At 47.7% G+C, this 12,334-nt stretch overlaps 1 protein-coding gene across 1 annotated transcript in view; it reads right to left on the bottom strand.

Moving 5' to 3' along the window:
- Window positions 1-4,362: 4,362 nt before the first annotated feature.
- Window positions 4,363-12,334, bottom strand: part of LOC102750772 (DNA dC->dU-editing enzyme APOBEC-3) — a 16,417-nt gene continuing 8,445 nt past the window's right edge. Inside the window, exons 6-10 of the mRNA XM_081819005.1 lie at window positions 10,094-10,276; window positions 6,688-6,844; window positions 5,781-6,048; window positions 5,439-5,554; window positions 4,363-5,101 (exon numbers count right to left, since the gene is read on the bottom strand). Coding sequence (XP_081675131.1) covers window positions 5,051-5,101; window positions 5,439-5,554; window positions 5,781-6,048; window positions 6,688-6,844; window positions 10,094-10,276 — 775 coding nt within the window. The 3' untranslated portion in view covers window positions 4,363-5,050. The remainder of the gene's footprint in view (window positions 5,102-5,438; window positions 5,555-5,780; window positions 6,049-6,687; window positions 6,845-10,093; window positions 10,277-12,334) is intronic.

Genomic DNA, 12,334 nt, shown 5'->3' with positions numbered 1-12,334 from the left:
TGGGTGCTGTGGACATTTTAACAATATTAAGTTTTCCAAGCCATGAACATGAGACATCTTTCTAGGTATTATTGTCCTTGATTTCGTTCAGCAATATTTTGTAATTGGCCACTTATAGGCCTTATACCTGCTTGGTTAAGTTTAGTCCTAAGTATTTTTTTCTTTTTGATCACATGGGATTGTTTCTTATTTATTTATTTATTTATTTGAGGGAGAGAGAGGAGAAGAGGAAGAGGGAGAGAGAATCTCAAGCAGATTCCCTGCTGAGCAAGGAGCCTGACGTGGGGCTCCATCTCATGACCCTGAAATCATGACCTGAGCCGAAATCAAGAGTTGGACGCTTAACCGACTGTGCCACCAGGCACTCCAAATGGGATTGCTTTTTTAATTTCCTTCTCAGATCGTTCATTGTATGAATTTTTTTGTATGAATTAGATTTTTGTATGAATTAGATTTTTGTATGAATTAGATTTAATACTTTTTATTGCTATCTTAAGTGTAATATTTTCCCCCTTTTCCATTTTTAGATGATTGTTGTTAATCTAGAGAAAAAGGTTTTATGTATTTATGCTGTATTCAGCTGTCTTATTTACTCTTATTTCCCCCCCTCCAAACTGGAGTCTCTTGGGTTTGGAGGGTGTCAAATCATCAGCAACAGAAAATGTATATGTTTTTTCCAATGTTCACACTAATTATGGAATTTCTTTGTCTTACTGCGCTCATTAGAACTCTAAGACAATGTGGAATAAATGATGATAGGCGCCCTCCCTGTCATGTCCCAATTTAATTGAAATGGTTTGAATGTTTTACCATTTATAATAATATTCTTGCTGTTTTTTCTATAAAAATCTTTTATTTATTTTTATTATTTTTATTTTTATTTTTGCTTAGTATTTTAATGATGGCCGAATCCTATGAAGTTCTGTTCAGCGTTTATTGATATGATACCACATAATTTTTCTTCTTTAATTGGTCATGTAATGGATCATGTTGGTCTATTTCCTGATATAATAACTATACTTGCATTTTTGAGGTACACCTTATATGGTTGTAATATATTATTAATCTCTTAATGTGCTGTTGATTCTATTTGTAGTTTTTTTTTTTTAACTTATTTTTGGGGCGCCTGGGTGGCTTAGTAGGTTAAGCGTCTGCCTTTGGCTCAGGTCATAATCCCAGGATCCTGAGATCACGACCAGAGCCGAAATCAAGAGTGAGCTGCTTAACTGACTGAGCCACTCAGGGGCCCCTAAATAAAATCTTTAAAAATATATTTTATTTTTGGGGCACCTGGGTGGCTCAGATGGTTAGGCGTCTGCCTTCGGCTCGGGTCATGATCCCGGGGTCCTGGGATCGAGTCCCACATCGGGCTCCCGGCTCGGCGGGGAGCCTGCTTCTCCCTCTGACCCTCTCCCCTCTCATGCTGTTTCCCTCTCACTCGCTCTCTAAAAAATAAATAAAATCTTTAAAAAAAAAAATATATATATATATATATTTTATTTTTTAAGTAATCTCTCCACCCATCGTGGGGCTGGAACTCACAACCCCAACATCAAGAGTTGCACACTCCACCGACCAAGCCAACCAGATTTGTGAATATCTGATTTATAACTTTTGCATCTATATTCATAAGTGATATTGACTTGGGGAATTTAGTGTTCTTTGTTTTGGGGTATTATCTTTATCAGTTTTTGTATTAAGGCTGTTTCTTTACAACATGAATTGGGAGAAATTTTCCTATAACTTGTAATCTCTTATTAACACTGAAATTATATATTCTTTAGAAGTGTGATAAAAAGACTTTTGAATACAATTGGTCCTTTTTTTAATTTTTTGTCTTTTTTTTTTTTTTTAGTGCTAGATCTTTAATTATTCCAATTTCCTCCATGAGAACAGGTCTATAGAAGTCTTTGATTTCTTGGGTCAGTTTTGTTAAATTTTTTTGGCCAGGAAATTATTCATTTCCTCAAGTTTTTCAAATTTGTTTCTATAAATTCACATGAAATATTCTCTTATAATTTTTCTAGTCTTTTTTTTAAAGATTTTATTTATTTATTTGAGAGAGAGGATGAGAGGAGAGAGAGAGCACATGAGAGGGGGGAGGGTCAGAGGGAGAAGCAGACTCCCTGCCGAGCAGGGAGCCCGATGCGGGACTCGATCCCGGGACTCCAGGATCATGACCTGAGCCGAAGGCAGTCACTTAACCAACTGAGCCACCCAGGCGCCCTCTAGTCTTTTTTATATCAGAGTTATATTTCTTTCCTCATACTTTATCTTGTATATTTTTCTTGTCCTTATTCTTTTTTTGGGTTCTTTCTGGATTTATCTACTTCCTTGGTCTTTTCAAGGAACAGATTTTTGGATTTATTTGTCCTTCCTACCATTTAAAATATTCTAATTAACTTCACCTTTGATCTTTATTAATTTCCTATCTCTGGTTTCTTTCATTGCTTTTTCTAATTTCTTTTTTTTATTAACATATAATGTATTATTTATTTCAGTGGTACAGGTCTGTGATTGCTTTTTCTAATTTCTTAAAAGGGGTAGTAAATTACTATATTTTTTGGTAATGAAAAAACTCAGTCTATTCTTTTTTTTTTCTGAGTATAGCTTTTATTTTAAAGCCACTTTTAAAAAAGATATATTTATTTTAGAGAGCAAGAGAGAGTGGGGGAGGGGCAGATGGAGAGAATCTTCAAGCAGACTCCCTGCTGAGCATGGAGCCCCATGCAGGGCTCAATCCCACAACCCATGAGATCATGACATGAGCTGAAACCAAAAGTCAGATGCTTAACCAACTGAGCCACCCATGCACGCCAAAGCCACTTTTTCTAAACAGCCCTTAAGTCAAGCCACTTAGTCAATTTTTTTTTTTTTTATAGGTAAACTCTAGTCCCAACATGGGCTTGAGCTCATAACCCTGAGATCAAGACTTGCATGTTCTGTCTACCAACTGAGCCAGCCAGGTGTCCTTCTGAGTATAGCTTTTGCTGTGTTCTCTAGATGTGAGTTTGAAATTACTTCACTTAGGGCTCATTCAGCTATAAATAACAAAATATTTGACTAACAATGACTTAAATGATGCAGATATTTATTATCTTATTTAAAAGGGAGATTGGAGGTAGGTATTTCTAGGGTAGATATTATTTCAGTGGCTTAACAATGTTATTGGAGACTCATGCTTTTTCTGGCTTTTTGCTTCATCATCCTCAACATGTTGGCTCTTTGTCCTCATGTGCATCATCTTATGGTTGCAAAATAACTGCCACATGTTCTCTCCCACTCACAGGCAGGAAAAACAAGGGAGGGACAGGGCGATGAGACCCTACTTGCCTGGCAAAAACAAAACCAGAGAGCTCTCCTAGTAGATATTTTCTTACATTTGATTAGTCCTAACTGGCCACCCCTAGCTTCAAGAGAGACTAAAAAAGTGGCAAAGGGGGGAATAGGATTACATGGCAGGCCTGAGTCAGTTTCCAGTCATTTTCCCTTTACGTATGTATTTGGCTGCTACGTTGTTTGGCACATACAAGTTTATGATTATTTTATTCTTTCATTGTTCCTTTGTGCCATTATGCTAAGTCCCTCTTTAACCTGTTTGATTCATTAAAGTGTACCTTGTGTGATAGTTTCACTGTTGCTTTCTCCTTAAATTTTGATTTGCCTGGTATCTTTGTTTAACCCTTTTATTTTCAATCTGTTTCCTTTGTTTTTTTTTAAGAGTGCTTCTTGGAAATAGCATGGAAGAATTTGTTCTGTTCATATTTAGTGTAATACCCTTGATTTTACTCTTTTCATCTTATACCATGTTCATTTTTTTTTTTTTGAGAGAGTGTGTGCATGCGTGAGTGGGGTGGGGGGTGGCGGGGAGGGGCAGAGGGAGAGGGGGAGAGAGAGAATTTTAATCAGGCTCCACGCCCAGCGCAGAGCCTGTCTCGGGGCTTGATCTCATGGCCCTGAGGTCATGACCTGAGTGGAAATCAAGAGTCTGACGCTCAACAGACTGAGCCATCCATGCCCCTGCTGTGTTCATTATTTATTGTCACTCCTTTCTTCTCTTTTCTCCATTCTGGGTGGGGGTGTTGGCAATAGAGACAGCCAAGGCAGGGGCTCCAGGTCAGCGTCCAGCTTCCAAGTGCGGCTGATATGCAGGGTGCACGCTGCCATGGGCAGCGCCACCTTCATCAGACCAGCTCTGCAGCATAGTTTGGGGGCTCCTTCCTGGCTTGGAAGCCTCCAAATCTAGCTCTCCCTCTTTCCTAGAGCTTCAAGGAGCCACCCAACATCTTTTTAACAAATTTTTTTTCTTGTTTTAATTGGCTGGAGTTGGTGCTTATTGCTTCAATGAAGAACACCGAATAACACTGTCCAACTGGTTTTATTTATCCCCCCAAGCAATTCAGTGAGCAACTGCATGCACTCAACAGTTTTATCTTATTTATTTAGACACACAGTAGATACTCAGAAGGAACAGAGAATATTGGGATGATAAAATGATCCAACTATTCTAGACTTTAAATTTTTTTTTTTTTATTTATTTGAGAGAGAGAGAATGAGAGAGCACATGAGAGGGAGGAGGGTCAGAGGGAGAAGCAGACTCCCTGCCGAGCAGGGAGCCCGATGCGGGACTCGATCCCGGGACTCCAGGATCATGACCTGAGCCGAAGGCAGTCGCCCAACCAACTGAGCCACCCAGGCGCCCCCAACTATTCTAGACTTTAGAGGGAATTCTCAAATACGTTTTTTTCTTGGTGCAGTAGGATAAAAAGTCCTTTATACTCATTTTTTATGAGGGAAAGTCCTGATCTCCCTTTTAGAAAATAACCCAAGTTTTACAAACTTAAAAATTATTTTTATCTTTTCAGTTATAAAAATATATACCCACTTATTTAAGAAAAAAAAAAAGAAACAAAAGAATGAAGGAGGCAAGGAAGGTTTTCTGGACTCGGGGGAGGCTCAGGTATGCCTGTGGAACTCACAAGTTGCTCCTAAAAGTCAGCAGTTTATGAAGCATCAAGACTGCTCCAGGAACGGGGTAGGGGGTTGATGGTCATTGAAGTTGCAAATTTCTGAATTCATTCTCTAAATCATTCTGTGGCTGCTGAGAGAGAAAGAGAATAATTAGAAGTGTCATTGGCAGCCAACGGTGCGGGGAGCAAGCAAAGGAGAGGGGACATGAAGAGCCGGGTCAAAGAGGGCCAGGGAGGTCTCGAGGGAACCAGAAAACAGACAAGATCCTAAGAAAAGGGAGACAAGGAAGGAACTGGGAGCCCCTGTTGGGGTGACGGGAAGAGTGTTGGGAGAAAAGAGAAAGGTGTAGGGGGACAGTGGGGACAGAGAGCAAGGAGAGGAGGGACAGAGACAAGGGGGCGCTGGAGCTGGGATGAGGGGGCACAGGGGAGGGGGGGGCAGGCGCCTGCATCAGGACAGCTTCTCACCTCAAGGATCTTCCGGAGCCGACGGGTTATGCTTTCACTGTACTGTTCCAGCTTGTTCCAGGGCTGGAAAGGCTTGCCCTGGTTGTCCACAAACTCCTTCCAGCAGTCCTCAAACTCTGAGATGAAGAGGGAAGGCAGTCAGGCCCCAGGGGCAGCAAAGCCACAAGCGTGCACCCTGCAATTCCAGGGACCCCTCCTTCCTTTGCCCTTCCTGGTGGTGTCACAGCTTGGGCCTCAGCTGGGCCACCACCTTTTGGTCCAGGAACCCCCCCTCCCCCAGTGGCTTTTCTCTCTTGGAGCTGCAAACCCTCCCATCCCCTGACAGCTCTGCCCTCTCCCTACCCAGGGAGCTCATGACAGCCACTGGGATCCTGGATGCGTGCAGACGCTTCAGCCCCTTCTTATTCTCCCTGAGCCAGTGGAAATACAGGCGGGAGGCAAAGAGCCGCAGGCTGATGTGGCGGTGGTCTCTGACAAACGCAACCAGTTCCTTCGCACAGGTGGGGCAGGGGCTCCACGTGACATAGCAGGTGATTTCGAATCTCTGGGATGTGTCCAGTCGTAGTGCCTTGATATTGTCAATAAAGCGAATTTCTGCATGGCGCTTCTTCTAGGGAGGGTCCCAGACAGAAGAAAGGTCACATACTGAGGGCACCACTGGGGATAAGGGGCTCTGCCCTGTGAACTTGCCTAAGATGGGGAAAGAACCTTCCTTCCTTCTCCCACTCATCCATTGATTCAGCACCCCAAATCATCTGCAGCTTGATCTGAATCAGACCCAACCCCCTGGGAGGAGATGGGTTGGCAGACAGACAGCCCCATGGCACCATTCCCAGATGTTCGGCAGACCTTGCCTTTTGGACATCAGGAGATGTTAGAACGTGGGGTTCCCAAGGAGCAGGTCAGAATGGGAGGGAGGCAGGATGGGGCAGGTGGGAAGGGGGGGCAGAAAAGCAGAGGGCAGGTGTATGAGGGAGTTCTTGGAGGTGGGGTTGAGCGCTCAGTCCTTGGAAGACCGCTTGGCTTCTCAGAAGCAGCGACTGAACTGACATCCGGAGGACAAGTAAATATTATATTCTCAAAGAGGGGCAGGAAGAGCGTTCTGCTGGAGGGAAGAGCTTCTGCAGAGGCCCAGGGACGAGAAAACCATGGAAAACCATGGAGAGTTCCCAGGAAGCAGGGCTAACAGACCCAGTTAAGCCTCGGTATTTTCCCCACCGGCCCTGTCTCCAGACAGCCCGCCTGGCACCTTGTTTTGAAGGCAGACTCTGGCAATTATGGGGCCTTCATGTGGCTTCAGCTGGTAGCACAAGTAGGTCGTCCTCCGGTGGTAGGGCTTTGGGGCCCGGGGTTGGTTGCCGAACTGATAGAAGAATATTTCTTTTTGTAGTGGATTCATTGTGGTTCTGCGCAAGGGGAAGAAAACCAAAGATGCAGAGAGCATCTTCTGGTGTTACCCCAGGCTCTGTCACCTTCTGAACCCAACTCCTTGGTCCACTTGGGCCCCTGGGGTGGGGAGGGAAGGGACATTCTCCTCTTTCCTTGTTGTCCAGGAGGGCTGGGAAGGGGGAAGGAAGAGGGTGAGCTCTCCCACCTGTACACAGCCCCACCTCCAGTCTGGTGGAGCACCCGCCATGCCCACACTGGAGGTCACTGCAGGCGGGGTGCCTTGGGCTGGCTGGGGGGCCCCACCCTGAGAACTTGACATCAGAACTTTTTGGCTCACCCATCTTTGTCCTGTGCCCCAGACCCCTCTGTTCAGGTCCCACGGACATCTCAACCCTGATGTCCAATGCCACAACCCTTCTCTTTGGGGATGGAGGGGCTGCACTAGTAATTCTTCTAACTCTCTGCTCTTTGCTTAGGCGTGGGCATCACAATCTTAACTGTCTGTACAAAGCACAGAGAGGCTGGTGAACAGGAAAAACTGTTGTCACCAAGGGAGCGTTGTGACAGAGACCTTGGCTAAAGGTCAAATAGCTTTTCCTCCCCCCAGTTGTGATTATACTCTAGAGAGTATTCCATCTTGTATCTTACTTGTTTTCCAGTTGCAGAGTGACCTGGCTCATGTGGGCATGTGTGCATGGGATTCTTTTTGATAAACGCTGTCAGCTCTGCAGATACAAGTAGGTGGACAGAACTAAGAGCCCTCCTGCCTGCCCCAGAGAGGTGCATGAGAGCTCTAACCAGCAGAGCCCCACTGCGTGTGGACATTATTGACCAAGCAGATGCCAAACAGCCTGAACGAGCTGGGGAAGCTTGATGGGGCCCCAGCCCACTCTCCTTCTTTTTTTTTAAAGATTTTTTTTTTTTTATTTGACAGAGACAGAGATAGCGAGAGCAGGAACACAAGCAGCGGGAGGGGGAGAGGGAGAAGCAGGCTTCCCCCTGAGGAGGGAGCCCGATGTGGGACTTGATCCCAGGACCCTGGGATCATGACCTGAGCCGAAGGCAGACGCTTAACGACTGAGCCACCCAGGCGCCCCAGCCCACTCTCCTTCTGGACACTCCACCCAAAGCTAACGTGACCTGGCCGACCACTGAGTCTGGCTCAGGTGACCACAGACGCTTGGAACCGGACACGGGAATCAAGCCAAGGGTGTCATTCCTCAGGGCACAGACTACGGGATACCGTGTTCCTGCAAGGCCAGAAATACTTTCCCCATATTTCCAGCCAACTTGTTGAAACACCACGGATTCTATCAACAAAAGACCATTCCTGTCATCTGTTATGCTAATTAACAAAGCCACTAATTTCATCAATGGAAACCCATCTCTGATACCCCTTATGCTAATTAGTAAAGCTTCAGGTGCATTTTGATGACTGTCATTGAAAAAGCCATCTCTGGATTGTGGCCTTGGATTACCCGCCAGTGACCTCACCCGAAGCTGCTACGCTCAGGGCACCTGGTTGCCCTCAGCATGTAGATTAGAACAGAAACATCCATTCACAGCACACTTAGGACAACCAACTGCCCCGTGGCTTCCCAATTTTAGCACTGAAGTTCCCACGTCCTGGGAAACTCCCCAGTCCCTGGTAAACCAGACACTCAAGGCTGAACTATTTCAAATCTTAGACAAGTGCACTGTCTTAGTAGCACAAATGTTAAAGCTTGACCTCGAATAGCTAAAATTGAGGGATGATAGAAACAACTCGTAAGGAGCATTTAAAGACTAATTTAATTTTTCACACTTGGTAGTGTCTTTGTCGGAAACAATGTATCTTTTTTTTTTTTTTTAAAGATTTCATTTATTTATTTGACAGAGAGATAGACAGAAGAGCACAAGCAGAGGGAGAGGGAGAAGCAGGCTCTGCACTGAGCAGGGAGCCCGATGCGGGACTCGATCCCAGGACCCTGAGATCATGACCTGAGCGGAAGGCAGACGCTTAACCACCTGAGCCACCCAGGCGCCCCAGCAATGTATCTTCTTGTCTTGGAGAGGATTTTTCCCTCCACAGAACAGAAATGAAACCATCCACAGAACTAAATCTGCAGAAAGCCGCCCGCAGTTAAAGATTGCTAGGAAAATGCCGAAGGGAACTTAGAGGATGCTTTGCTTAAGATGATGAACATCACCCAGGGAACACTGTCTATGTGGTCATCATAGCCACGAGGTGCTTGGCTTCTGCAAACAAAGCAGCATCACTGATGTGCACTGCTGAGCTGGTCTTCAGACCTGGACCAGGGAAGCAGTAGGACCACTGACCACAATCTGGATGAAACCAGACCGGCTGGTACCAGAAAGACAAGTTAATCAATCTTGAAGTTTACCTAATCCCCAATCAATCAGAAGAACCCATGAGCCTGGACCCCTAACCCTGAATTTTTGCCCTTAAACACCCTTACTTGCAAACCATCGGGGAGTTTAGGACCTTTGAGCATCAGCTCCCAGTTCTCCTGGGTGACACCACACCAGTAACTAGCCTGTCTCTTCAGCACAGAAACCCAGTGTCAGTTCTTTATTGGCTTCCTGAGCATCAGGCAGATGAACTCTTGCTCAGATCGGTTACAGAAATTAGAGCATTCTTTGCAAAACTGTGCAAGTTTTTAAAATAAAATGTATAAATATGCTTTTATAGCTGACTCCAACAATTGTCTCAATCATCCTTGAATCTAAAGTCTCTAACTAAAGTCTACAACTAAGCTTAAATAAAGTGCTTTAGGAAGACCCAGGGGCCACGCCTAGGGGATGGGCCTAGGGGATAGGGCCACAGGCAGAGACAGGATGTGGAGGCAGCAGGGGTTGGGGTGGGGGGTTGGGGGGATGGGCACCTGCCCAGGCGGGCCTGCAGGTCAGAGGCAGGAACAGACCCTGCGGATGGAATGATTAGGTGTCAAAGAGGGAGAGAAGTGGGGCTGGGAGGAGGAAGGAGGCAGAGAGCCAAGCGAGCAGTGGTACTTGGTCCCTGCAGCCCCATCCCACGCTCCTTGGCAGGCTCGTCCCATCCTGGCCTGAGCCCTGGGTCTCCAGCTCCACTTCCCTCTCACAAGGCTGCTCTTGGCCTTGGGAAAGCCCTGTATCTGTGAGTGTCCTCCCACAGTAGTCTGAGTGGTGGACCCACCCTCTTCCTGCCAGACAAAAGCTGGGGTGGGAGGCCCTAGCTTGATTGTGCTTCTGTGGACTCCCACCCACCTTCTTTCCTCCAGACTTACCTGACCTTGGGAGTTCCTATGCAGCTGCCTCTCCTCAGCTGGCTTGTCCTAGCCCTGCCCTTTGTCTGGGGCACCAGGGCTCTATACTTCTCGCTGGCCTTGCTTTGGGAAAGCCCCAATCTGGAGTGACCTCCCCGGGCTGCTGGCTGCCTCCCTGGATGCCCCACCTCCTTCCTGCTTTGGCTTTAGGGGTGGGAGGGACCTCGGATGGTTGCACTTCCTTGGGCTCAGACCCACCTTCTCTTCTTCTCTGAGATGCCCCGCCCTGGGCAGAGCTGCCCTTGGGTGGGGCAGCAGGACCAAGTTATTGCAAAGAGAAAGAGAAAGTAGGATATGCCCGAGGGGGTTGGGAGAGCTTGGCTGGAGAGAGCTGGGTGGAGGCTGGCTTCTGGGGAGGGCCAGGCTCTCCGAGGAGTGGAGTAAGCCCTTTCCTCATTACCCCTGTGTTGCCCTTAGGAGTCATTCATATCCTGTCAGGGCTCTGGGCATCAGGAAAGTGAGGTCTACAGGTCAGATCTTCATCTCCAACCCTGGAGAAGTCAGGTGTGTTGAGCAGATCCTGTACTCCATCCTCTACCAGAGCCCCCAGTAGCTTTGGAAGGGGCCTATCATTATCCTGACACCTTCGATGAGGTCCCAGCACAGAGAGGTTAAGCTACTCTCTGGAGCCACACAGCAAACCAATGGCAGAGCTGGAATGCCTTCCAGGGGTACCAACCTGGCTCCTCCCACTTCCTTAGTGTTCCATGAGTAGGAGGGATCTTGCTGCCCCCACAAGGCCTCCCAGATCAGGGATCAGGGACCTGGACTTGAAGTGTGCGTCCTGAAAGCTATCCGCTTGCCTTGTCACATGTCCACCAAGACCCCCGGATGGAAAAACAACGAGCAACTGGGGAAAGTTGAATTCTACAGAGGAGGTCTTAGAGCAGCCGCCTGCCATCCCCAGTCCAGACCGCATGCATATGCGAGTCCCCGAACTTCTCCCAGCTGGTGGCCCCCGCCATACACACCTCATTTTGCCCTACAGGCCCTGGGATGGCCCCAAGGGGGTAACAAGAGCACGGGCAAGAGTTGGAGGATCTGAGGGAATGGCGTCCCCTCCACACCCATCTATTCTCATATCCAGAGGCCCCTGAAGAAGAAGTTTCCAGAATGAGAACCTGGGCTCAGGCCCTTCCAAGAGAGTGATCAGATCTGCGTACTCAGGTGTTGACCAAATTGACAGCTAAGACGCCTCTGGCCAGAGAAGCAGGAAGGCTGAATTCTTCCTAGCCATCAGAGATGGGCAGAGAACGGGGATGTGCGAGAGCAGGATGGTGACTGTTTTAGAAGAAATGTCCTGAAGGCCCCCACAGATCTCTAAGACTGGCCTTCTGCATGGTTCTTTTCTCCAGAAGGAGGGGATATTTCGAGCAGGCCACTTTGCCCCGTTTCGACGACGCAGGCAGTCGAGAGGTGTGCCGTCCACACATGCCTCTCTGTGCCTCCATGCGTAAGGCTGCGAGAGAGAGCAGCAGGGCAGACTGGGCGGGGGGGGGGCAGCCCGAGCCCTTCTGCGTTCTTCCCTTGGCCCCCAGGCAGCAGGACAGACAGGGAGCCGCGGGGAGGGCCAGAGGTCTGTGGCCACCAACAATTCACACCTAGCCAGCCAAGATCAGAGGGAGAAATAGCTGGTCTGAATGGGACCTGGCACGTTCTCCACAATGATTTTAGGGATGTCTTCCAAACCGAACACCCGCCCTCTTGCTTCTCCTGCCTCTGCCTTTGCCTCTGCCTGCCCAGAATCCCACCGTCTAGGGCTGACCTCTTGCTCCTTTTCCAGGCCACCCCATGGACCACTGCCGCCGACCGCCCCCCAGTATGTTCATGGGGTCGTCGGCTCTGTGGTCAAAGAACCAGATGGTCCCTGTTTTACCTCTACGGCTCGCGCTTCCCTGTCTCCCCGACTTGATTCTTGGCCACCTGCCACTTTTGATTCTGCTTTTTTGGAAAAGTTCTGATGATCTCAGTGCTCCCATATCCAATCTTACATTAAAAAAAAACCCCAAAACGTATTTAAATGTAAACTCATTCTCCGTTGCTATCTCCAGGCTGCAACCTGCCCAGAGCTTCCCCTCTGGCAGCAATGTGGGAAGGGGATAAGGGACATGGGAGTGAGGGCAGGTGTGATGGTGACCGGGGCGGGAGGCGGTGGCGGTGGGGGGGAGGGGTCCAGAGCAGCAAGGATTGGAAGGGAAGCAG

This window comes from Leptonychotes weddellii, chromosome 5 (assembly GCF_054177405.1).
Source record: "Leptonychotes weddellii isolate Sample4059 chromosome 5, ASM5417740v2, whole genome shotgun sequence".
Taxonomy (NCBI): domain Eukaryota; kingdom Metazoa; phylum Chordata; class Mammalia; order Carnivora; family Phocidae; genus Leptonychotes; species Leptonychotes weddellii.
The sequence above is the reverse complement of the archived record's forward strand: the minus strand, read 5'-3'. Positions and strand labels throughout refer to the sequence as shown.